Source organism: Brienomyrus brachyistius, unplaced genomic scaffold (genome assembly GCF_023856365.1).
Source record: "Brienomyrus brachyistius isolate T26 unplaced genomic scaffold, BBRACH_0.4 scaffold32, whole genome shotgun sequence".
NCBI lineage: Eukaryota > Metazoa > Chordata > Actinopteri > Osteoglossiformes > Mormyridae > Brienomyrus > Brienomyrus brachyistius.
In genome coordinates this window covers 3145014-3169856 of record NW_026042307.1, presented here as the reverse complement: position 1 = coordinate 3169856, position 24843 = coordinate 3145014, and the positions used below count along the sequence as shown (strand labels likewise).

At 45.2% G+C, this 24843-nt stretch overlaps 1 protein-coding gene and 1 pseudogene across 1 annotated transcript; both read left to right on the top strand.

Annotated features, from left to right (window-relative positions):
• The first annotated feature begins 6269 nt into the window (after window positions 1-6269).
• Window positions 6270-7242, top strand: LOC125721153 (uncharacterized). Its single transcript, XM_048997179.1, has 2 exons — window positions 6270-6752; window positions 6838-7242. The coding sequence occupies exons 1-2, from the start codon at window positions 6339-6341 to the stop codon at window positions 7240-7242; spliced, it is 819 nt and encodes a 272-aa protein (XP_048853136.1). The 5' UTR covers window positions 6270-6338.
• Window positions 7243-22180: 14938 nt separating this feature from the next.
• LOC125721093 (uncharacterized) lies at window positions 22181-23697 on the top strand (annotated as a pseudogene).
• Window positions 23698-24843: the final 1146 nt, after the last annotated feature.

Sequence of the window (24843 nt, the reverse complement as noted above, 5' to 3'; positions counted from 1 at the left end):
AGATGTTTTATTTTAAATAACACATTAGCCGAAAAGAGTTTCATTGCTTTAAAACGATGAGGTTAAAGGGGCTTATTTGAAATAAAAGATCAGCATGTGTTGTCATACATCTTTTCAAGTTCTGATTATACCTTTTGATTAACCATACGTAGATAAAATTAGCTAAGCAATCCGGGGGTGTTGTGTTAGAGATCGACTTTTATTTAAATTAGAAATAGATTATTTTACACTATTTACAAATAAGCATATAAATATAGAATTAGTGTGCATTCTACCAGAATGGCGGCATGCTTCTCACAATCCAGGCCAACGGTTCGCATCACGACAACAATTTCCGCTGGTAGCCATTTGACAGCTGCTTGCCGCGATATGTCTCAATAAAGGATACGCTGTGTGGATCTACGCGCGTGCGCCACATGAGTGAGAGCATACATTCGTTTAAACAAGAATTAACCACGTTATTTCCTGATTATTGCTGTAGAAAATGCTCAGAGCGCTTTACTTTATTATTCACATTGACAGAAAAGTGCTTAATTACTTAAAAACATAACGGTTATAGGGGTTTTATTTGCTAAAACAGGCGCTCCGCCGGCGTAGCCATTTTGAAAGGGGCGTCGGCGTGGGTGCGCATGCGCCAAACGCCGGACTAGCGATCATCCATTCCGACCCGTGTTGTTCAAACAGAGTAATCGCATGTGGCGGGTCTCCGGGATCGTTTCGTCCTATTTCTTCTAAAAGTTTGCCGCTTACATGCTTTATCCAACCTGGTAAATATAACTAAAGTCTTTCGTGTTGGTTAAATGTAATGAGTGCTCGCTTCTTTTAAAACGACGGGGCTGTATGTTTATTGGTTTCGCTTGCGCTTGTTTAAATTTGTTCTGCTGCTTCTTTCGGGCATGTTTGTTTAAATTCACCCTACTTTTTCGTTTAAAGTAACCCTAAAGTTTTCCTTCTTTAAAACATTTTGGTGCTTTTCTTCTTTAAAACATTTGGGTGCTTTCTTTTAAAATACGCCGCGGCGCTTACTAACAACACGCGGATACGGGCCGGACGGACGCCCCGCTGAACGTGTATGCGCTAGCTTTTCAACATCCTGCTCTATGTTTTATTATACCTTAACGTAATATTAAAAAAAGCCCTTTAATAAAATACATGTAATGTATTTTTTATTCTATTAAAGTTTAACCTCCCAAAACCATTTCGCCTCCTATCGGCAGCACGTGGCATAAGCATGTATTGATACCATATATGGACATAAACCCTCGACCAATCAGAATCGAGGATACGCCACTTCCTCTTATGACGTCAGAAGCGGAGAATTAAGCTCTGCCCAATGTACCAGGTAACCTTTTTTCATGTCCCATACAGACCACAGAGCTCTGGGATAGTCAAGGGAGTAAATCGCACAATCAAGGAAGTCATTGTAAAGCAGATAGCATAATACCACAACCAATGGATTGATGCACTACCCACAGCCCTGATGGTGCTACGAGCAACCCCTTCAAAAGAAATAGGCATTAGTCCATATGAGCTGTGATGAGATTGCCAATTGACCCAGAAATATCCCCTGCAGATTTAGGAGCACTTATAGTGGTTAAGCAACAGTGTTGCTCCAACTGTAAGAATGCTTGAAAGCACTCCAAGCGTCAGCAGCCATCAAACAACAAATCAGACCGAGCTAATGATGTGCAGTTCAACCCAAATTCTGAGACCAAGTTCTCAGCAGGTGATATAATGGTACGGGTCTTCGTAAAAGAAAATTCCATGGACCCCAAACATAAGAGGTGTCTAACCAGACGCCTCAAGCTGGGGCAGAGAGTCCAGTTGAAGCACAGCTTAGAATGCGGAAGATGGGCGTCGAGATACATAGAGGGGCCATACACATCTCATGAGACAATTACAGGACTCAGTTATATGGTCCCCCGGAGTAGCTCCGGAACCAAATTGTGCCACACAGATTTGCTGTAAGACAGGGTCCACCTATCTTCCCTATCTAAATATAACTGGATACCTCAGCATCTCTTCGGGATCCCATAATCTCACAGCTTGGTATAAAACTTATGGATATACCAGATGCAACTCAGGGAAAGTTATATCCCATGCATGAATAGAAAAATGATGGGAGAGAGGTAGAGAATACCACTTCCATCAAATTGACAGGTCGGGTCAAAAGGTCACTTAGGGGGCGGGGCTTGGTTGTGGTGGAACGATTTGACGTCACGGGAGTTGTATTTAATTATTTATTTATTTTTATTTATTTATTATTATTTTTAATTATTTATTATTTTTAATTATTTATTATTATTATTTTTAAATTATAATGAGGAGAGTGCTTACGATTGTGGGGGGTTTTTTGTCGGGCGCCACCGCCGGGGGCTGAGCGGGTGGGTTACCTGATGGAGTGTGAGCATACGCTGTGTCTGGTGTTGCGGTACTGTGGTAAGGTCCCGGGCTTTGAAGAATCCGCAAAGGACTTAGAACGCTGTGTCTGCTGCGGTACTGCAGTAAGGTCCCCACGGCTTTGGATAATCCGCGGAGAGAGCGATGCCGGTGAGCTGAGAGCCGTGCTGCTGCGCGAGTCTGAGAGAAACTCTGAGAGAATGAGACTCTGGGAGAAAATGATAAAGTTGGAGCAAAGAATGAGAGGAGGAGGCGGAGGGTCTGACGTCCAATAAAACCGCTTGGCGGTAGTTTTGACCATGTATGTGTTTTTTTCCTCACGCAAGAGTTTGTATTACATCAGCGTAGGTGAAATCCCAGTCAAGTGTATGGGGCTGCACTTTTGTACATCCCGGTAGGTCATCCGGGTCATCTCTAATAACTTGGCCCACACATCAAGTTGGGCACGTTGGCTCCCAGTAAAATTCTGTCTTTCATGTATGACCGTCTGCGTACAAGTACAAATATGGGTTAAAAGAGAAACGCGGCGACGAACATAAAAACCATCCGCAGATATTTTTATTATTATGTCCAGCTGGGGTTTTCCTCTTTTGGTAAAGAAGGTATCATCATCGAGCCCTAGAGGCACAAGTTTCATCATTGCCTTACCCTATGTGCAACGCTTGCATAGTTTTCCTCCTTTGGTAAAGAAGGTATCATCATCGCCTTACCATGCGTACCACGCCCCCACCAGCAGCTTTGCGCTGTAGGGGCAACACTAATTTTTTTAAAAATACAGACATGTCCGGCACTCCCGAAATGAAAGATTCAACCTCACCTTCTAAGACTCAGCAGGAGCAGGAGGCTGTTATGCGGCCTCCGGGGGCTCCCAGGAAGATTCGTACGGCATGTAGACGGGTACCTATGATGCGAGCGTCAGAAAACCCGAGGGCTACCTGGGAGCTGCCCAACGGGGATAAACTGGTCTGCCTCTTTGACAACTGCGCGTCTTTCAGGTCACCGGAGATGGCCCAGACCCCACGAAAGACGACCCGTATCTGGTGACTTTTTCTGAAACGGAATGGGGAAACTTGAAGACTGTCGTTACCCCGGTGATGGAGGAGACCCCCGACCCCGACTTTCAGGCGGACAGTGGTAGAATGGAGATGCACTATAGAGATGCTGGTAAACAACGTAGCACCTTTATGAAGTGGGACGCGACCGGGGAGCTGGACAAGAGAATGCTGAATATATGGCAACGGCCTAAATGCGACTGTTTTGGGCTGAGAATACCGTTTGTGATTTGGATGCGGATGATTGAAGAAAAGTCCGGTTACTTCCAAGCGCTGTTTGACACTACGATCCCTGAAGTCAACGAAATTTTTCGGACGCACCTCGGGTGGAGCCCCCCCCTCACTCCCCACACAAGCTGCCCGCCCCCTCATCAGCGCCAATCAACACCTATTGTTTTGCAAATGAAAGCGGAGTTTCACGGTTTCAGCTTCGGGTCTGCACAGAAACGTTTCCTAACAGTGTGGTCTGAGGAATCGTAAAATACATGCGTTATTATATCGTAATTTGAAACACAGTTGAATCCCCATTTCTCTTGATTCGGCAATTTCAGTTTCCCGAAAGTATTTGATAGAATAAATACATGCATTTGCTTACTGCCTGTAGCAATCGGTGTTAATCTGATTTTCAGTTTTAAAGTTCGATCAGGGCTAAATGACAAATTAATTAATGTATGTCATTAAAATTACCCTGACATTATATTTGAATTATAAATGTACCGACAGACAAAGAATTTTTATAGGTAGTGAAGAAAAACCTGCAACTTGCAATGTGCAAAGACCGTAATCACCGTATGAAGTCCAAGCACACAAAAGACTGCTGATTACTATGTCCATTTGTTATGAGAGTGCACAATGCGCTCTGAATGTAAACTGACGTCGCTACTTGCGAAAAAGATCGCGCAGTTATGAGCGCACAAAAGACTGTAAATTACTCCGGACGTGTGTGCGGGATTATGAGATGCCACGGTGAACTTCACACGGAAACAATTCACATGTTACATGGGAAACATTGCGCAGTTATGAGCGCACAAAAGACTGTAAATTACTCCGGACGTGTGTGTGGGATTATGAGATGCCACGGTGAACTTCACACGGAAACAATTCACATGTTACATGGGAAATATTGCGCAGTTATGAGCGCACAAAAGACTGTAAATTACTCCGGACGTGTGTGCATTTGTGTGTGGGATTATGAGATGCCACAGTGCACACAAACACTTCGTGATGTACGTATGAAACAGGATGGGCAGTTCTGAGCACACAAAAGTGCTAATTATTCATAAACAGATTGCGGTCCAAATATATAATTACGGCATAATAAAAAAAGACTTTCGTGTGCGTGTGTATGTTTCCGTATCACATTCAATCGGTTATTTTTAATATAATAAATACATACAGCTGATGTCTGCAACAATCTGTGTAACCTTATTCTGTTGTAAAAGTTAGAGCTAAAAGATAAATTGATTTACGTATATCGGTAAAAGAACCCTGGCACAACATTAGCACGATATATGCATTATAAATGAATCACTAAGTAAGAACGAAATATTGTTAATTTGAGGGGTGCCAAAATGTTATGTAATGTGTAATGTTCAACCTTTTGTTATAAAAATAATAATAATAATGCCATAGTGCACCTTGCACGGAAACACTTTGTACGCTACATATGAAACATTGCATAGTTATGAGCACACAAAAGACTGTAAATTACTCCAGACGTGTGTGCATGAAGCAGGATGTGCAGTTATGAGCACTCAAAAGTGCTAATTACTCAGTCTGTGGGCGTGGCTGAGGGCGTGTTCTGATGTAACAGAATAAAAGTTGACACATAGATCCAGGTGAATCAATTGATTTCTTCTTGGTACCTTGTGGAGTGAACTGACACTGCAATGGCAAACAAGAAGCAATACACCCCTTCGGAAGCTTTGGCCATCCTGAATGCGATGAATGATTGTGACTCTGATGGTGGCGAAGAACTCACTTTGATTGTGGAAGAAGACGAAGATACGGATACAGATGGGCACTCGGCCATGTCAGCAGATGGCGAGGATGGTACATTAGATAAAGAGAACAGCAGCCCTCCCCGCAAGAAACGTGTGGTAACTCAGGTAACGCAGAAGGACACTGCAGGTGGACTTTGCATGAAGGCTAAAGATGGCACTGTTTGGGAAAAAGAAGATGTTGGACGTCTCCCTGCCAGTGATCCCTCTGCATGCTTTTCCTTCAGTGAGACAGCAGGGCCTACAGAGCACGCCAAGGTATCATGCAAAGTTCCTATGATTATGCTTTTTCTTGTTCTTTATATAAAATCAATTCAGAATGACCTTTACTGTGTATATTTACCTTTATTCATTTATCTTCCTACAGAGTAGAATCACAAGCCGACTGCAGAGTTTTCTGTGTTTGATCGACATAGGGATGCTGATGACCATCAGGGATTGCACGGTCCATGAAGGCTGCAGAACAGACCCCAGCTGGACCCTTTCTCTCTGTGAGCTGATGGCATTCATATCCATTTTGTTCACGAAAGCGACGACAAGCCCAGTTGGTGCAGTGGTTGATGCCTGGTCTGAATTATTTCTGGTGCCGGCAATCAAGAATACAATGCCCCGTGACCGCTACCAAGCAATCATGAGATATTTGCGCTTTGATAACAAGGACACCCGTGCAGAACGAGCAAAAACTGACAGATTTGCAGCAATTTCAGACATCTGGCAACGTTTCATTCGTAACTGTATTTCAAGTTACAACCCAGGCCAGCATCTTACTGTCGACGAGCAGCTGTTTCCGACCAAGGTCCGTTGTCCTTTCTTGCAATACATCGCTACGAAGCCTGATAAATTTGGTATCAAGTTTTGGATTGCAGCTGATTTAGAGACCAAGTACATGTGCAACGCTAGTCCGTACTTAGGAAAAGATCCCAGTCGTCCCACAGGAGAAAGACTTTCTGAGAATGTCGTCACAAAGCTCATGGAACCATATCTGGACAAGGGCAGAACTGTTACAACCGACAACTTTTTCACATCTCTGTCTCTGGCTAACCGACTACTGAAGCGCAACACGACTTTGCTTGGCACCATAAATAAGATACGACGGGAACTTCCACCTCAGGCTAAAGATGTTTCAAGACTCAAGGAATTATCCACACAAGTGTTTAGAACAGGCCCTGTTATTCTGACAGTCTATGCACCCAAAAAGAAGAAGTCTGTCTGCATTCTGAGCACCTTGCACCGGAACGTGGAGATCGGCATGGATCGGAAGAAAAAACCAAACACGGTAACAGACTACAACTGTATGAAGGTATGTGAAAGTACTTAATTTTTTTATATGTACTATACATGTAAATTGATTCAAAATGTAACACGAGTCTCTTTCTTTTTTTTAGTGTGGTGTCGACATCATGGACCAGAAGGTGCGTGCGTACACGGTGCGTGCTGGAACACGCCGGTGGCCAGTTGCCGTGTTCTACAATATCCTTGACCTGGCAGCGATGAACGCCCACATTCTGTACAAGGCATGTACAGGATCCACAGAGAAAAGACGAGTGTTCATGGCCCACCTTGCAGAGGAACTTCGGCGTCGATTTATGCAAGAAAAAGAGATTGAAAAAGAAATGAAGACACAGCTTAGACAAGCTTCTGTTCCTCAGCTTGCCACTGGAAAGAGGACTCAGTGTCAGGTGCTCCGTCACTGTAATAGGAACCACAGTACAGAGAGATGTGTGCAGTGTGACAGGTACACCTGTCGCAAGTGTAGGAAGGAGGGTCCTTGGGTGTGTGATGACTGTTAGTGGATTGAAAAGGTTTTGTATCTTTTGTGTATGTGCTTATTTTGTATAATAAATGTGTATCTTCCACTTGAATGACACGGACTCTCTCTCTCTATCATACACACACATGCTCTTTATCTTTATACCATCTGATACTTGAAATTTACACATTCTTTGTCAATATTCCTGCAGCTTGTACTCATGAATCAATGATGCAACTTTTTCCCATGTGGCACATGAAGTGTTTACATCAGAAATGCACATGCATGCACGTGTATGAGATTGTCCACAAAACCTAACATTTGTTATTTCGTCATAAATTTACACATATAGTTGTAGACACAGAACATACATCAAAATATATGTATTTGCTATATCAAATATATTTGTGTAATTGACACCAAGGTTACCGTAGTAGATTTGGGGGTTCCACTGTATTTCAAATTATTATGTATCAAAGCATGTATACTATTCCTTACAACACATCACTAGATAAACTCTTTAGTGCAGACCTGAGTTGAAGAAGTGACTTCAGGCTGGGGGATGACTTCAGCTGAGTGACTGTGATTCATTTGCAAAACAAAAGGTGTTAATGGTGCTGGAGAGGGGGCGGGCAGCTTGTGAGGGGAGTAAGAGGGGGGGCTCCTTGTGAGGAGAGCCTCATTTTTCCAGGAATTCTAGTGTTAAGGAGAGTCGGGGGCGTAAGGAGATGCAAGAGTTGAAAAAACCTAAGCCGTAAGGATCAGCCCCCTCACCCGCCGCCACTATATAAAGTGGACTCTGTTACAATCCCTTTTCACAATCATCATCATCATCATGGCAGCAGCTGCAAATTATAGCACCAAAGTGTTCTCCGACGACGACGAAAGCGGGGACAATGAGGCTTCAGCAGCAACACAGGCCTCTGATCCTGGGGAGCTCCCACCAACACCGGCCTCTGATCCTGGGGAGCTCCCTCCGACCCCTCCATCAACACCGGCCCCTGATCCTGGGAAGCTCCCTCCGACCCCTCCATCAACACCGGCCTCTGATCCTGGAGAGGACCCTCCGACGCCTGAGATCTGCACGCTTCTCTCCAGACCCGCTTTGTGCAGAGGGATGCTCAATTGTATAAAAGCCATGATAGTGGGCCTTTTACCCTCAGTCATCAGAAAGCATCAGCAGAAAAACTGCTTCGGCTGCGAGGTGGATCATCCCAGTCAAAGACAACACCCTTGTCTGTTTCCTCCAGGCAGAAATTACTTTTACATACACTTTGACTCTGTGTTGCGTGACCTCTGGACCGACCGGCTGACACCCGCCTTGACCCACATTCTATCGACCCTGGGCATTCAAGCGGCCGTCGGCAGGTTGGAGGGGGCATGGAAGCTATCCTGTACGATCTACGTGAGGCCCGCAACGGCATGCTGGAAATCAATCGATTGGAATGGGATCTGTTTGAACAGAACTCCGCGCTTAAGCAGATCCTGGAAGAAGAATTTCTGACTCTTTGGGAGGCCCGAGACTAAAACAAAAGCATCTTGTGATGGGGAACGGTATCGGCAGACCCTTACGGCGGTTTATGTTAAATGTTTTTTTAGAAAAAGTTAGTCCACTGTTGTTGCATGCTATTGATAAAAAAAGCGATTGTCGGGATAGGGATGATTATGCTTGTTGCTGCTTTCATAGAGTGTTATTTGAGATTGCTGAAGTCGGAGAAAATTATCAGCGGGGGGTGGATTTACTTACTCAGCTGATGGCAGAGGGAGAAGGGGAATCCCCCGAAAGTCTCATACGCGCCTGTCTATCTTGTATTCCCGACAATGAATTTGACTGTAATCACATTTTTGTATTTTATGCTTTAATAGTAGATGTAGTTACCTTTAAATTTCATGATAAGCAGCCTATCGATGTTAATCAGATGCTTTCTACTCTGCATACATGTATCGTTGAAAAAGCCACTATATCCACCTTACTGCATGTGACATCGCTAATCTACCTCAACAACTGTCACGGGTGTAACTAATTGTACACCAGCATTTTGAAAATGTATATCTTTCACGAATTGTATGCCTGCATTTTGAAAATGTATCTTTCACGAATTTTATACCTGCATTTTGAAAAAAAAAAAATATATCCTTCACTAATTGTATGCCGTTGCAATAAAAAAAAAAAATAAATAAAAAAAAACTTGAATACCGTTGTCTTTGTAAATAATAGACAAAAATGTTGAGTAGGGTGGCCGAGTGGTTAAGGCGTTGGACTTAAGATCCAATGGACATACGTCCGAGTGGGTTTGATCCCCAGCTACAACTCTTTTGTAAATATGGGTTAAATGCAGAAAAACACACACACAATTTCATTGATGTTCACTCAGTCTGTCAACAATGACAATGAAAACCCCCCTCCACAGAGAGCTATAAAACGCCGCATCCCCGCTCTCCCCCCACTCACTGTGTGAAAAGCATGTCTGTTGCCAAGACTACAGCGCGCGTCTTGAGCCGTTCGTACTATGACTCCAGCCAGCCGGGGTCATACGGGGGTGTCTCCAGACTGCAGAGAGCCGTGGAGCGAGCTACGGGGGAAAAGGTGGGAACTGATGACATCAGAGACTGGCTGTCTATGCAAGACAGTTATACTTTACATAAACCAGTTAAAAAGAATTTCCCCAGGAACAGAATGTTTGTACCGAGAGCCATGTATCAGTGGCAGGCCGATTTATGCGACATGCAAGGGCTGGCCAAGTACAACGACGGGTTAAAATACCTCCTTACAGTGATTGATGTTTTTTCTAAAAGAAACAAGACTGGGGTAGCTGTAACCGAGGCCTTTGATTCTATTTTAACCGAGGGGGGGCGTCCCCCTCAAGCTACAGACGGATGCCGGTAAGGAGTTTTTAAATTGGACTTTTCAGAAACTTTTAAAAACTCATAAAATCACCCATTTCACTACGGCTAGTGAACTTAAAGCTTCCATCGTAGAGAGATTTAATCGAACGTTGAGAGGATGTACAGGTACTTTACGGCTAAAAACACTCGGCGATATGTGGACGTGTTGGACGATCTAATAAAGGGGTACAATCAGTCATTTCACAGCGCTATTAAAATGAAACCTTCCGAGGTCACGCCCGATAATGCTCATCTAGTATTTGATGAAAAAGCACACGGCCATGTTTTAAGTTTAACATAGGGGACACTGTGAGAGAGATATTTGACAAAAAGTACGAGTAGACATTTACGGACGAGTACTTTGTCATATGCGAACGTGTACCCAGATCCCCGCCGGTGTATAAATTGAGGGACGTGCGCGGTGAAATACTCGAGGGAACATTCTATGAAGCGGAGCTGCAGAAAGTCAAAATATCTCCGAGACGCGCGTTCAAGGTCGAGAAGGTTATAGGCTCAAAGACCATTTTAGTACATTGGCAGGGTTGGCCCTCGAGGTTCGATTCGTGGATACCGCGGTCGGACTTGATACAGGTTTAATTTTTTAAAAGAAAAGAGAAAAAAAAAATGGAGGATCGCCCCTCTTTTTACCTCACGCTGCCGTCAAACTCTTGTCTCTCCATCTTCCCCAATAACCAGAGTTCGGATTACACTGTGATGTTATCGCGACCTATAGAGCTGGCGAAATGTTACATACCCGGAAAATAGTTTTGAATTGCGGGATACGGAGGTGGAGGCAAAGAGAGGCCGATCCTTTAGTGGCTATTATGAATCTGTGAAACAGATTGTGACAGAAATCAACGCTATGTTAAAAAAATTAGGTACCGAAGTTTCCTTCTCATACAGCAAGATTACGCGAAGGGTTAATATAACGGGAAACCAGAAATACAAGATCCAATTTAAACCTACTCTGGCCTACATGCTGGGCTTTGAGCCGGGTCAGTGGTATAACCTAGGAGGAGGTGGTAGCGGGTCGACCTCACCCTACCCAGCCGACATTCACGCGGGATTCTAAAATATGTACGTCTACTGTAACATCGTGGAACCGCAGCATGTGGGGGAATTTGTAGCCCCGCTTCTCAGAACCGTTAAAATAGACGGTGCGTTCGGCGACGTAGTCACTTTGCCGTTCCACAAGCTGCACTACGTACCGGTGAACGAGCAGAGCCTACAGAATTTGCATATTGAGATAAAGAACGATCAGAATACTCTGATTAATTTCTCCTACGGAAAAACGATCGCCAAGCTACACTTTCGCCCCGTTTAAAAAAAGAAAACAAGAGAAAGCGCAGGTGGTGGTGGTGGGGGGAGCATGGCGTACCACAATCCTCAGAGATTTATTATGTATTACACCAGTCAGGCGGGACATGGGCTCCCCGGTTTTGCGGGGAGCCCCGTGATGTATGGGCGTGGGTTGGGCTCCATGCTCAGTAGGGCTTTTAGATTCGTTTTACCCTTTCTTAAGCGTGGGCTCGATATAGCGAAACCGCATTTGAAATCGGCGGTCAAAGGAATAGGTTCAGATCTTACCAGCTCTGTAGTCAGCGGCCATTTTACAAACACAGCTGACCCCAAGCAGGAAGGGTCGGGTCTGCTGCTCCTCTCTCGGAGGAGGGGGAGTAGAACGAGAGCCCAAGCGCCTCTAGCCCTTCAGCAAGGTCGTAAAAAAAAAAAAAAAAAAAAAACCTGCCAGAGCCGTCAGGATTCCCAAGTCTCGACCTGCTAAGAGAAACAGGAAACCCCCCGGGGATATATTTTAAGAGAGAGAGAGAAAACGCCGCCTAATCAAGAATGGCTCTAGCTCACCGCCTCTCGGCCGAATGCACCAAATCTGAGTTGGACCTGTTTGCGGCCCCTATGATGCAATTATCCATAGATCAGACCAATTATGTAGAAATCAACCCATTAAATTCCATTACCGATCAGGATGTTTTGGATTTCCTAATACCGGGGTCGGGCAATTTCTATCTGGACCTCAACTCTACACTGTTATATCTAAGGCTCAGGATCGTTAGGGCCGATGGAGCCCCCCTGGTTGACGCCGACCCCTGCAGTATTATACAGTACCCGCTAAACTGCATATTCTCCCAGCTGGATGTGAGTCTGAACGACGTCCTAATCAGTTCTTCGTCGGCCATGCACCCCTATAGGTCATTCATAGAGACCCTGCTCAATTTTTCTACGGATACGCTAGAGAGTCAGTTTTCGGCAGGGCTCTGGTACAAAGACGTCGGAGCCGACTTGGATAGCGTGGACGCCTCCGCGCAGGGTCCTAACGTGGGGTTGCAGAAGGGAGCTGCCTTCTGTAGAAACTCTCGGGAATTTTCTGAGATGGGCCCTATACACGCCGATATTTTTTTCAGCGAACGAATGCTGTTAAACAACGTGGATATACACTTAAAGTTTGTAAAGGCTAAAAGCGACTTTAGTCTCATGTGTAGAAATGACACCGATTACGAGCTGAAAATACTGAGGGCCAGCCTGTTTGTGAAAAAAGTGGAGGTCTCCCCGGCGGTGTCACTGGGTCACTCCGCCGCTCTCATGAAAGCAAACGCCCTGTACCCTATAAGCAGGGTAGTCGTTAAAAATTATACGCTGCCCGCGCAATCGCGGGTCTGCCCGCAGGACAACCTCTTCCTGGGCAACTTACCGCGCTACATCATTTTGGGGATCGTGGATCACGCCGCGTTCGTGGGCACGCGAAACAGAAACCCATTCAGGTTTCAGCATTGTGACCTGGAATTTCTGAGCCTCTCCGTCAACGGCCGACACATACCCAGCAAACCGTTCCAGCCCGATTTTGGAAGAAGAATTTCGGCGAGGCAGCCGGTCAGAGAGTTTTACAACCTTTTCCTGGCTACAAACAGGCATTTAAGGGATTCGCTCTTATGCATTAACTGCGAGGATTTTGAAAACGGATACTCGCTATTTGCTCTCAATCTCTCCCGAGATGACGAGCTGGACGGCGGTACCCTGTCACCCGTCATCAGCGGCACGTGCCGACTGGATTTAAGGTTCAGAGCCCCGCTACCTCGAACCATGAGTCTCATCGTCTACGCCTGCTTCGACAGCGTGATTGAAATAAACGCCAAGAGACAGGTTTTAGTGGACTTTTAATCATCGTTACCATCATGAACACTCACCAGCTGGAATGCCTTTTACGCCCCCTGCTGGGGGATGCTTTTGGAGGCGTGTGGCCTAGCGATTTATTACCCGCCCGCATAGAGACCAGGCCCGCTTTTCTGGTCGTAAACACGCACGACCAGAATAGAGAGGGTGAACACTGGGTCGGGAAGGAAGAAGGAAGCCTCCTTCTTTGATTCTTACGGTTATCCCCCAGATTCCCCTTACTACCCAAAGAGTTTTATGTGCTTCTTGGGGAGGCACGCTACCGAAATAAGGTATAATACGCGTCAAGTTCAATACGACTTTTCTTCCACGTGCGGGGCCCACGTCGCCTTTTTCCTCTACCACCGCTTCAAGGGACTTTCATTTCAAGAGACTATGATGTTGTACTCTGACGACTTGAGGAAAAACGACGCTCTAGTATCCGAGTTTATCAAGAAAGATCACAAGTGTATTAGCCATGTTAACGCCGATAAACTTTCAAAGCCGCAAAATGTATGTTCCTTAAAACTATTTAAAGATTGTTATGGTTGTTACATTAATGTTCGGGTAAAAAATAAAAAAAAATGTTATGGTTGTTAGATTAATGTTGGAGTAAAAAATAAAAAAAAATGTTATGGTTGTTAGATTAATGTTGGAGTAAAAAATAAAAAAAAATGTTATGGTTGTTAGATTAATGTTGGAGTAAAAAATAAAAAAAAATGTTATGGTTGTTAGATTAATGTTGGGGGAAAAAATAAAAACGTGACACCTTTTATTCAATAAATGTAACATTTTATTAACCAGCGCGTTACAGGCGTTTTAATTTTTTTTCCCCACACGTATATAAAACACTTAATCGCTGTAATCTATCCACGGCGCATAAGGAGTACCCTTTATAGGCCATAAACGGTATTCGGGGGAGGAATCGCGCGGCGTGTGAGGGGTTCCCGCGAGCGGCGGTGGCGAGTCGTCCGCAATACGTTTTCTATGTCTCCTGAGCTTCTGTTTCACAGGAGGGGAGGAGGGTGGCGGGGGACTCCTTCCGCCGTAATCTTTAAGATGGCTTAGGGCTTTCCTAGCTTGAATGTTACCCATGCTCGTGAGGGGTATGTTTAATTCGGATATCACGTTTAAAAAGGGTTCCCAGCCTTTAGGATATCCGACAGTCTGGGATTTAGGTTGCGATAAAGTTTTCATCAAATCTAAAATATGGGAACCTTTAATGGGTCTATCTCTGATGATGAGTTCACCCGACTGGGTCCAACGTACCGCCCCGTCGGAATCCAGCAGTTTCTGCATGATGTACCCCACGTTCTTTCTAGCCCTGGGAGCCACTTGCTGGACAACTTCCTGTACAGATTTGTCCCTAGTAGCGCCGCCGTCAGGCTGTCTCCCCCCCTCCTCCTCCTCGTCCGTTTTTTCTTTCCGCTCGGTAAGGACAATTTCTCACCCCTGATTTTCCTCTTTTTGGACTAGATTCAGATACAACCAATTGCTACAGAGGTATCTCTTTACTTTTTCATGCAAATTCATACTCGGCTGATTCATTAAACCGTACATCTGGTTTTCAAGTTCGCCCAGGGCCGATTCGCCGATGGTATGTGGGGTCACCCTCTGGGTCAGCGTACGGAGTTGTTGGGGGGTCAGCATAAACATTTTTTTCACGTCGCTCATGGTGGAAAAAGCTAATTAGCCGTCTTACCAGCAAACATAGAATGTGACGAATGGCAGAGCCACTGATAAGAGCGGCAATAAGAATCCTCCTTTTTGAAGCACTGCCTTGCGTTTCCTAGCGACGACGCTGTTTTTCTTACAGGCGAAAAGTTTAATCAGTCTTTTCTGTTTCTTCAGCTTGTTAAATTGAGCTACGGTTAAAGGTATACGGCCTCTTATGAGATTGAGACAGATTTCGGAGAGAGCCAAAATTATGTCATTAGATGGGTCAGCCGTAAGAATCTTTTTACGTTTCACCCCCCTCGTCCTCTGTAAAACTTTAAGGGTCGGCAGGTGTTTCCTGAGATGTTCGGACATAGCTTAGTAGTAGTGATAAATCAATGGCTCGCCGGTAGAAAGACGACGGGTAGCGACCCCGGTAATAATCCGGTCCTGAGTTGGAACTCTTCTGGGCACGTGGCTCTCAAATCGACCAATAAATAACCGTGCGCTGGCCCTGTGGCCTCTTGATAAGCATCTAGAAAAAACTTTTTCTGCCAAGTAAACATTTGCTGAGCTAAAACTTTGATTTGCATTCTGTCTCGCACATTTTTAAACAGACAATAATAAGTAGTATTTAGGGCTATAGTCCTGCTGTACTTGCCCTGGTGAAACACGTTCTGCACCAGGTAGATGACTAAGATTTGACGGTGATGTCTGAACCTCGTGAAAGCTTCTGCCACGAGTTTGTTTTCGGACGCGCTGTCCATCAAATCATCGATGATTATCAAGGAGCCTGAGGGGAAGCGTTCCTCGTCCTCCCAGCTTTTAGGAAGCCCTTGTATAAATTCAATTTCAGTGATCCGATCGCACAGTTCATCATAAAGCGGCTGATGGGAAGCGAAACACCACACAATTTTTTTAACGGGGGCTCCTATGAAACAGTGACTCTGATTTAAAAGCTTTTCTTTAGTGAAATAGGTTTTCCCCGAAGAACTCGCCCCTGCGATTCTAAACGGTGATCAAAGTCGACCTCTCTCACGCCGCTACCCATCATCTTGCAAAAAAACACTGATTAAACGGAAAATACTGCCCTAATCTTTTAAAACTTTCCGCGCGGACACAGACACACACAGACACACACACACACACGTGCAAACTGGTGCTGCAGGGGTGTCAGCTTTCACAGACACAGAGTGTGTGGGTAAAAGTTTTTAATAAAAACTCTTGTGATAAATGTACAAAACATTTCAGTAAACAAGTTTGAAAAATAAAACACACAAGTTACATTTTAAAACAAATGAACATCTTACTTTGATTTAAAAAAACTTTTAATTTTAAAAACATCTTACTATGAACATTTTAAAACATTTGTACATCTTTGAAAAACTTTTCATTTTAAAACAAATGAACATCTTACTATGAACATTTGTACATCTTTGATTTTAAAAAACATCTTTGGAAAAAACTTTAACAAATTTTTAAAAGACGCGTAGTTTTACATTTCAGTAACCAAAAGGCAGAGTTTCCCCGCTAGTCAGCAATCTGCGTTTGTCGTAGACAACCCTGACCTTTTTATCTAGAGGCCTATTAAACAGGCGAAAACTTTTCATGTCGCGTTCGATTTTGTTGTAGTGCGTCATTATAGTGGGGTTATTCCTACAGCCTCCGATGTCGTTTTCAATCAATCCGATCATACTGTCAAAGTTTACCTTTTGACAGGTTTCGTAATTTAGAGTTATACCCTTACATTTCATTTGTGTTTTCCCGTTGTTGAGTCGGTAACAGTAACTTTTTGGTCCCAGCACACCCCACGAAGCAATGTATTCGTCGGGGGCTAATTCGGACGTCAGCTCGCCCAGGTAATTGCCTAAGGTCGGTTCATATTCACCAGGCCTGTTTATGTACACGATGCTGTCGGTGTCGTGATACAGCACCCTCCGCCCCAATTTTTCAAGTTCTTTGTAAAGCGTCAACCGGCCCCACGCGGTAGTTTGACACGCTATGAATATGTTAGTCTTTCCCGGCGGCACTTTGTAGGAAGACTTGTAACGCCAGCGGATGAGGGCGACCTCGTCGTTGACAAACGCGAAGCTGGAAATCTCGTACAGGTCCGAGCAGAAAAAATTAAAAAACTCCCCCGGGTCAGACACTATACATGTCTGGAGCATGTTGCTCCTCTGCGCCAGTTTACCCCATAGGGAGTTAAGCAGAAGTTTGGACACCTGCCACTTCCCCTCGTTAGACAATATCTTATCGGGCTCCAATTCGATCCACTCACGCTCGAGATAGTTGTTTATATACTCCCTGCGACCCTCGTCATCGGTCGCGTCGTCGGGGTAGCCCGAAGCCTGCTGCTTCACTTTGAGAAAGGTTTTAATGTAATCTTTAAACAGGTTGCCGCTGGTCTGGGGAAAATGCCACACTTCGTGCACCTTCACGACCGAATAGCCCCTGTCTAAAGCCAGATTGAGTTCCGCGGAGATCCACACGCCTGTCAGCTCCCGCTCTGCGTCGGAATGCCCGCACGCCCCCTCCTGTCTGTTCTCGATCGCGCACGTCCTGCAGAGGGTAAACACGAGTTTCCCATTTGACAGTCTGCTGGGTAGGACAGGGAAAAACAGCTCGCGCGGGGTGTTCACCGTGGCTTTGATCAGGCCAAAGTATTCATTCAGAGGCTTAAAATTTGAATGAATGATTTCCGGGTGCCCCACGGGGAATTCACATTTAGCCAGAGAGTACGGGTACAGCGACGTGAAATCCACGTAGCGGACGCGCTCTTGCCCCGTGACATCGTAACGTAGGCGAATCGCTGATGTCCGACCCCCAAACAGCGCTTCTCGCGGCCGTAGGGGCTCAGGGGGCTCAAAGTCTGACAGGAAATGCTGTACCTGTGGGTCGTGAGTTTTAGCGTGAGCCCATTCGTGTTCCCAGATGGATTCTACGTTCATATTAAACTCTTGGCGCAACACCTCAAGTTTTTCCCTTGTTAACGTACAGGGCACCGAAGCTCTCGCAGGTCAGGGGGCAGATATCGTGTTCGTTGTTGCAGGCAGGACAGCCGTGAAACTGGCAACCTAGAAACTCGAAAGCCCATTTCTCTCCCTCTATCTCAGCGTATCCGTCTAGGTGAAAGCGCCCCATGCGCACTTCACCCCCGCACAGCGCGTGTCGTATTTCGATGCCGCGCGTGCGCCCGATGAATTCCAGCCACTGGATCGACACGTTCGAATAACTTTTGTACTGCCTGTAATCCCATACATCCGGGATCGCGATCGTATCTCTGGGCAGGAACTTTGTCCTGTACACCAGCAACGCGGCCGAAGCGATGGTGGCCGTGGAGAAGGGATCGCAACCCGTGAGCGTTTTAAACTCCCGCAGGAAGCGCAAGCAGCTCTCTCTCAGAATCTCCACATCGTTTTTACAGTAAGCGATCATCTCTTTGTGAAAATTAAAGGTCTGGTGCTTTACACCGTCGTACCATTGATAAAACTTGTCGCGTTCTTTGGCGGGCATTTGATCGGGCCCAAATTGACCGGGAGGTGGGTAGGGCCCCACGTAACTAAAAAGTTTTCCATGTCTGTGAAATGATGCGGAAAATAGCCTTTTCGCATCTGAGTCGAGCATCCCATCGCATCGGGGATTTTTCTCAACGGCATGCTTAGAAAGGAGTGACTGTCGATGTACCTTTGCTCAAACACGCTGTCCAGGATGAGAATGATTTTATTCCCCTGCGATGCCACACGTGGTTCCACGCCTTCCTTCACCATCGCGTTTAGTATGATGTAATTATCGAATGCCTTTCCATAGTGACTAATGAAACAGACGCCTCTATAGAAGGGCGCCCTGAAATGTCTGAGAAACTGTAGCGCGCAGTCGGGTCCCTCGGCGGTCATTGTCTCATTCTGATCGGAGATGGCACGCACGTAAACCGGGATATGGGTACCCGACCTCTGAGATGTTTCAAAGTCAAAAAACACATATTCGGGGGGCTTTTTACTCCCCTCAGCCCCTTTTGGAGGCCCGTTCCCCTCTGTTAGGCTTCTCTCGGGTGGATTTAGATAGCAGAGATGTGGGGTGGATATGTCTGATTCGGCTGTGTGGAGTTTAGCGTCACAGATATTACATTTTACTGCTGTACACGAGTGCGGTTTTGGGTTCTCGAGACTGAGGTAGTATCTGAGCCCGCAAAGATTTGCATCTTCTGAACTTGTCACAGGGGCTAGCAAGCTCCCCCCTAACTGGGCAGACCCTCGGCGTACAGTGACGCTCAAAGCACGTGTCATTCGAGCATCTGAAATTACACCGCTCACACAGTATCGCCGATGTGCTTTCACCTTCTCTACAATTAGTCTGACAGACGCTACAGAATTTTTCGCACCGATGAGATTGAGGCGAGTTGTACCCTTTGAAACAGCTCGTGCATACGTAGCCCACCCCTAAGAACCCCTTTACGCTTTTAATGCCGTAAAAATGCTGATTGTGTAAAAAGAAATACACCACCCGTCTACCGTCGGTAGGTGTGGGTGTCTGGTAAATTAGGAGATTGTTTGAATAAGGTTGTTGATAATACACCACTGCTTTGCAATCAATGATTTTCTCGAAATTGATAATGTCATTCAAAGCGACTGCGTGGTCGGGGGTGAATCCCGCTTTCTCCTGTAACTCCAGGCCGAGCTTTTCAGTCTCGGCGTCAGTGAAATTGTCGTGCAGCAGATGAGCCAAGTTTATGGCAAAACACGCGTTGGTGTTGTTATTAATGATAAACATGTGTTTGGCTTTTTTAGAAATTATTTCTGAAGCTAACATGGTCTGTAGTTTACGTTTGTTCCCACTGCCGCGAGGGATATTTATTACGTCTACAATTACTTCTAGGTTGGAATCATTTAAAATCTCTTGATTAGACTGCACCAGGCGATCCAGCAGCTGCTGCAAGTCTGTCAGCTCCCCCTCCCCAAACCGTACAATTTGCGAGAGTTCGTCGTTTAAAAAGTCAGCGCGCAGGGTGACCTGTATATAAGCTCCCCATGCGGTGTAAGTTATTGTCCCATTCACAATATTTTGGAACTCCTCGATTACATTTTCATAGTACTCGCGGAAATTGCCTTCGTTTCTAGGTCGCGGGATATTTACAATCCGCCTAATCTGTACGTTATTGAATCTGTGCCGATGCACGACCCCGTCAGGCTGGGGATCCACGTCACCGACCCCGTCAGGCTGGGGGTCCACGTCACCGACCCCGTCAGGCTGGGGATCCACGTCACCGACCCCGTCAGGCTGGGGATCCACGTCACCAACACCACTGCCACCTTTCTGTTCAACATTTTCAAATTGTCCCAGCCCCAATTCATTTTCAATCTCCTCAGCATCGAGAAGAAATTCCACGTCTGACAAGGCCTCCCACAATTCAGAATCCGGGGGTGACCATACGACCTCGTCGGTGGGGGGTAGCCCCGCTTCTGTTTCAGAGCCCCTTTCATTTAACATGCTTCTTAATGTCTCTAAGGATGGAAGAAAACAGGGCTCTTGGGCCACTGTTTCATCAGACGCCGCGGGTGGCGAGTCGTGTTGAGCAGAGTAATCTGCATCATTTTCATTATTAGCGTTGTTGATAATGTCTATTTCATTTAATAAGGCTTCGGGTATAGCCGGTGGTGGTGTTGCTCCGTCCATACCTGCTGATTCAGGTCTCTTGTAGATTTTCGGTCAGCGCAGTCTCTCTCTTGTACATAGAAAAAAAAAAAACAGAGAATACCTATTATTAGAATGTTATTTTTTAATTGAATAGCGTTTATATCACACGAATAAAAGAAATAATATACTGGGTAAGGCCTCGATGAAACTTGTGGCTCTTTGACTGGCACGTAGGGTAAGGCATTTATGAAACTTGTGCCTCTAGGGCTCGATGATGATACCTTCTTTTCCAAAAGAGGAAAAACTCCCCGCTGGACATAATAATAAAAATATCTGCGGATGGTTTTTTTATGTTCGTCGCCGCGTTTCTCTTTTAACCCATATTTGTACTTGTATGCAGACGGTCATACATGAAAGACAGAATTGTACTGGGAGCCATCGTGCCCAACTTGATTTGTGGGCCAAGTTATTAGAGATGACCCGGATGACCTACCGGGATGTACAAAAGTGTGGCCCCATACACTTGACCAGGATTTCACCTACGCTGATGTAATATAAACTCTTGCGTGAGGAAAAAAAACACATACACGGTCAAAACTACCGCCAAGCGGTTTTATTGGACGTCAGACCCTCCGCCTCCTCCTCCTCCTCTCATTCTTTGCTCCAACTTTATCATTTTCTCCAGAGTCTCATTCTCTCAGAGTTTCTCTCAGACTCGTGCAGCAGCGCGGCTCTCAGCTCACCGGCATCGCTCTCTCCGCGGATTATCCAAAGCCGTGGGGACCTTACCGCAGTACCGCAGCAGACACAGCATTCTAAGTCCTTTGCGGATTCTCCAAAGCCCGGGACCTTACCACGGTACCGCAACACCAGACACAGCGTACGCTCACACTCCATCAGGTAACCCACCCGCTCAGCCCCCGGCGGCGGTGCCCGACAAAAAACCCCCCACACTCGTAAGCACACTCCTCAATATAAAAAAATATTATTTTTAAAATAATAACTTATAAAAATAATACACACTCATAACCACTCTCCTCAATATAATTAAAAAATAATAATAAATAATAAATAATTAAAAATAAATAATTAAAAATAATAAATAATTAAAAATAAAAAAATAATTAAATACAACTCCCGTGACGCCACATCGTACCACCACAACCAAGCCCTGCCCCCCCAAGTGACCTTTTGACCCGTGACCTTTTGACCCAACCTGTCAATTTGATGGAAGCGGTATTCTCTCTCTCTCTGATGGGCTAGACCCGAAGAAGTGTTATAACACTCGGGATCTAGAACCCGTGAAGTATTGGTGTACACATTCTGTAACCGACAACGCCACTAGTATACACTATACAGAGTTGTTCTTCAATCTAACCTCCCCTCCAGAGAAAATCAGCAAACCCAAGACTTTCATATGGACCAACCGGAGAGAAGGGACTTACTGTGTGGGGCAGTGCCAAAGCAGCAGGATTGACACCAGCCCTCAGAACTGCTCATGGACAGCACATCACTGCTTCAACCTTACCACACGTGGGTACCATAAGCCCAACCGATGCCCTACGGTAGATCCTGCTCCTCCTAGCGAACTTATCAAAGGCAACCTAAACAAAACTTTAATACATGATGTTAATTTAGTAATGGCACATGTAACGTATAATATTTCAAATCTGTTACCTCTGTATCTAAAACATTGTAATGGCGAAGATAAGATGTATACCCGGTTACAAACACGACTCAAGGACTTAGTCTCTGATAAGAGCCGGCTTGCTATTCAAGTGTCGCATAAGCAACCCAAACGAGATTTAATTGCAGACATAACCGGACTGCTTGGGTCAGGAAATTCCATCATAAACAGTTATAGAATAGCAGGACAATCCCAGTATACAACCTGGGTGGCTAATCAAGTAGCCACCGGCTTCCAACATCTCTCGAATAGCAATGAGAACCTCATCAAAGCAGTAAAATCTGAAGCCCAAACCCTTCTAACAATTAGCGAAGCCCTCTTTAACCAGACAATTCCTCGAGCGTGATGTAGCTTGCCGCACATATGCGCAAGATTTGTTTGCAGCAGCAAGGCAGAAAATATTGGACTTGAATCTTAGAAAACCCCCAAGGCATGCTCCTAATGACCTGATTGGCAAACTTGAATTAGATAAATGGCTGAAATCAGATATAAGAGGAACTCTGAAATATTCTGAATTACTGACCTCTTTAATGATGCATACTGGTAGTGAATGTGTTGGATGTATAGGATTCTTTGTAACCTTTCCTTAAAGTACATAAGAACATAAGAACTATACAAACGAGAGGAGGCCATTTGGCCCATCAAGCTCGCTTGGGGAGAACTAAACTAATAGCTCAGAGTCGTTAAAATCTTATCTAGCTCTGATTTAAAGGAACCCAAGGATTCAGCTTGCACTACATTATCAGGAAGGCTATTCCATACTCTGACTACAGTAAGTAATCCAGGTATGCCCAAATTCAACCACCATACGATCCCTGGGAACTGTAGTGAAAGACCAGGTAATTAAGTGGGACCACCTGCAACACATTTCAGCCCTTTTTACATGACGACACAAAACACAAAACTCATCAACATACACTCCCTACATGGACACGCATAAACAGTTCATTTCACTAATAACACACCATTGTGTATGTGAGACTTGAACTCATTCACCTATGGAGCCCTTACCTGCCCTGCAAATCACACTTTCTGCCTCGAGGTAACCGAGGACTTCACCATGGGCCACATCAACATTGTGGGGAGAGTACCATTAGATGTTGATGTCTCCCCATGGTGAGATGACACCTTTTATGAAGGCGGCACTTGAACCATGACCGAAATCATGGATTTGGTTCAGCAGGTCATTCTACAGATTTAATACCACCTCCATCAAGCACAGGTGCAAGCCAATTTAGCAAAGAAATCTGTACATCTCCTGACCAGGGCATCTACACACTCAGCGCAGTATATCTACTCATGGTGGGACTGGATGTTTCGGATATGCATTATATCTTCATCATCACCATACTCCAATTCTGCTACCTCCGACATCACATCCAGATTCTCAAAACATCTATCAAAAACGCCTTCATCCTTAGCCCTCTCCAGGTGCAACCCGTACAGAGGCTGGAGACTTCAGGGACCTAGGAAATTACCCCTCTGGGACAAAGGTCTGCCCCAAGGGGCCAAGGGGGGAACTGTAAGGACATAAAACTTGTAGGCCCCGCAGGCCTCAACTCTGATAAGCCTGCATCAGTCCGGACAAGACTGGACTCCACTCATCAGACCACCCCTTTTAAGGAAGGCAAAGGCCTGCTGGCTCCTGAGAGACTGGATAGAAATAACTGGAGCAACACAAAAAAAGCAAGACCTTTCACCCCTGGAGTGACCGGAGTTCCACAGTCAATCCACAGCAACAACAGCTGTCAGCCTCCAGACACAGAAACCTTTTCCACTATAAACAGGATAACTCACGACACATAGATGTTAGGGACAAATACACGAATGTTTGGTCTCGTTTGAATAGGCATGAGATAGCAAGTATTATACTCTCAGATTTAAGGCAGTATAGCTTTCCCTAAGAGAAATATAGAAACTTCAGCAAAACCCACCAAAATGGGTTTTTTGGTGGAAGAATGGCTGGGGACTTGAGAACAAAGGTCAGCAATTCCCTAAAATTAACCATTTACAGAAATTAGTCAGTCTTCAGAGACATGCCATCACCTGGTTGGGATACTTAAGGAAAGGCCTCAGAAGTCGTCGGGGAGTCACTCTAATCAGAGCATCAAAGTCCATCTGTAGTCTGATACTTTCCGCAGAACTTTGTGCACTCTCAGCTGAGGAATGTGATTGTTTAATATTGTATTTGTCCAAATGTATTTACAAGTATGTGGCCACAGATTGCATATTGTAGCATGTTTAATAAATGTTGTTTTGATTACTTTATGACTGTCTGATTTGCTAACTTCTTTATAAACTTTACAGATTAGGACCAATCAGGATAGTATTTACCACTTTGGATTTCTATCTTGCAGTCTCTGGGTTAAATCCCCTTTATCCGGGTCCCAAACTCGACTGCCCAGGTTAAGTTAGGTGGATACCAAAACTACATCTCTGGAGTTCGCACAAGCTCAGTTACGGGCTGACGTAACCTCTGAGGTCAACACAAGCTGATGAAAGGTACCGGTCTACCCCCTGAGGAACGTACAAACTATGTTCCTACTGTAGGCACCGGGCATAGACCCTGAGACGTTCACAAAGTAGATACCGGGTAGCATCTGCAGAGTCCCTGAG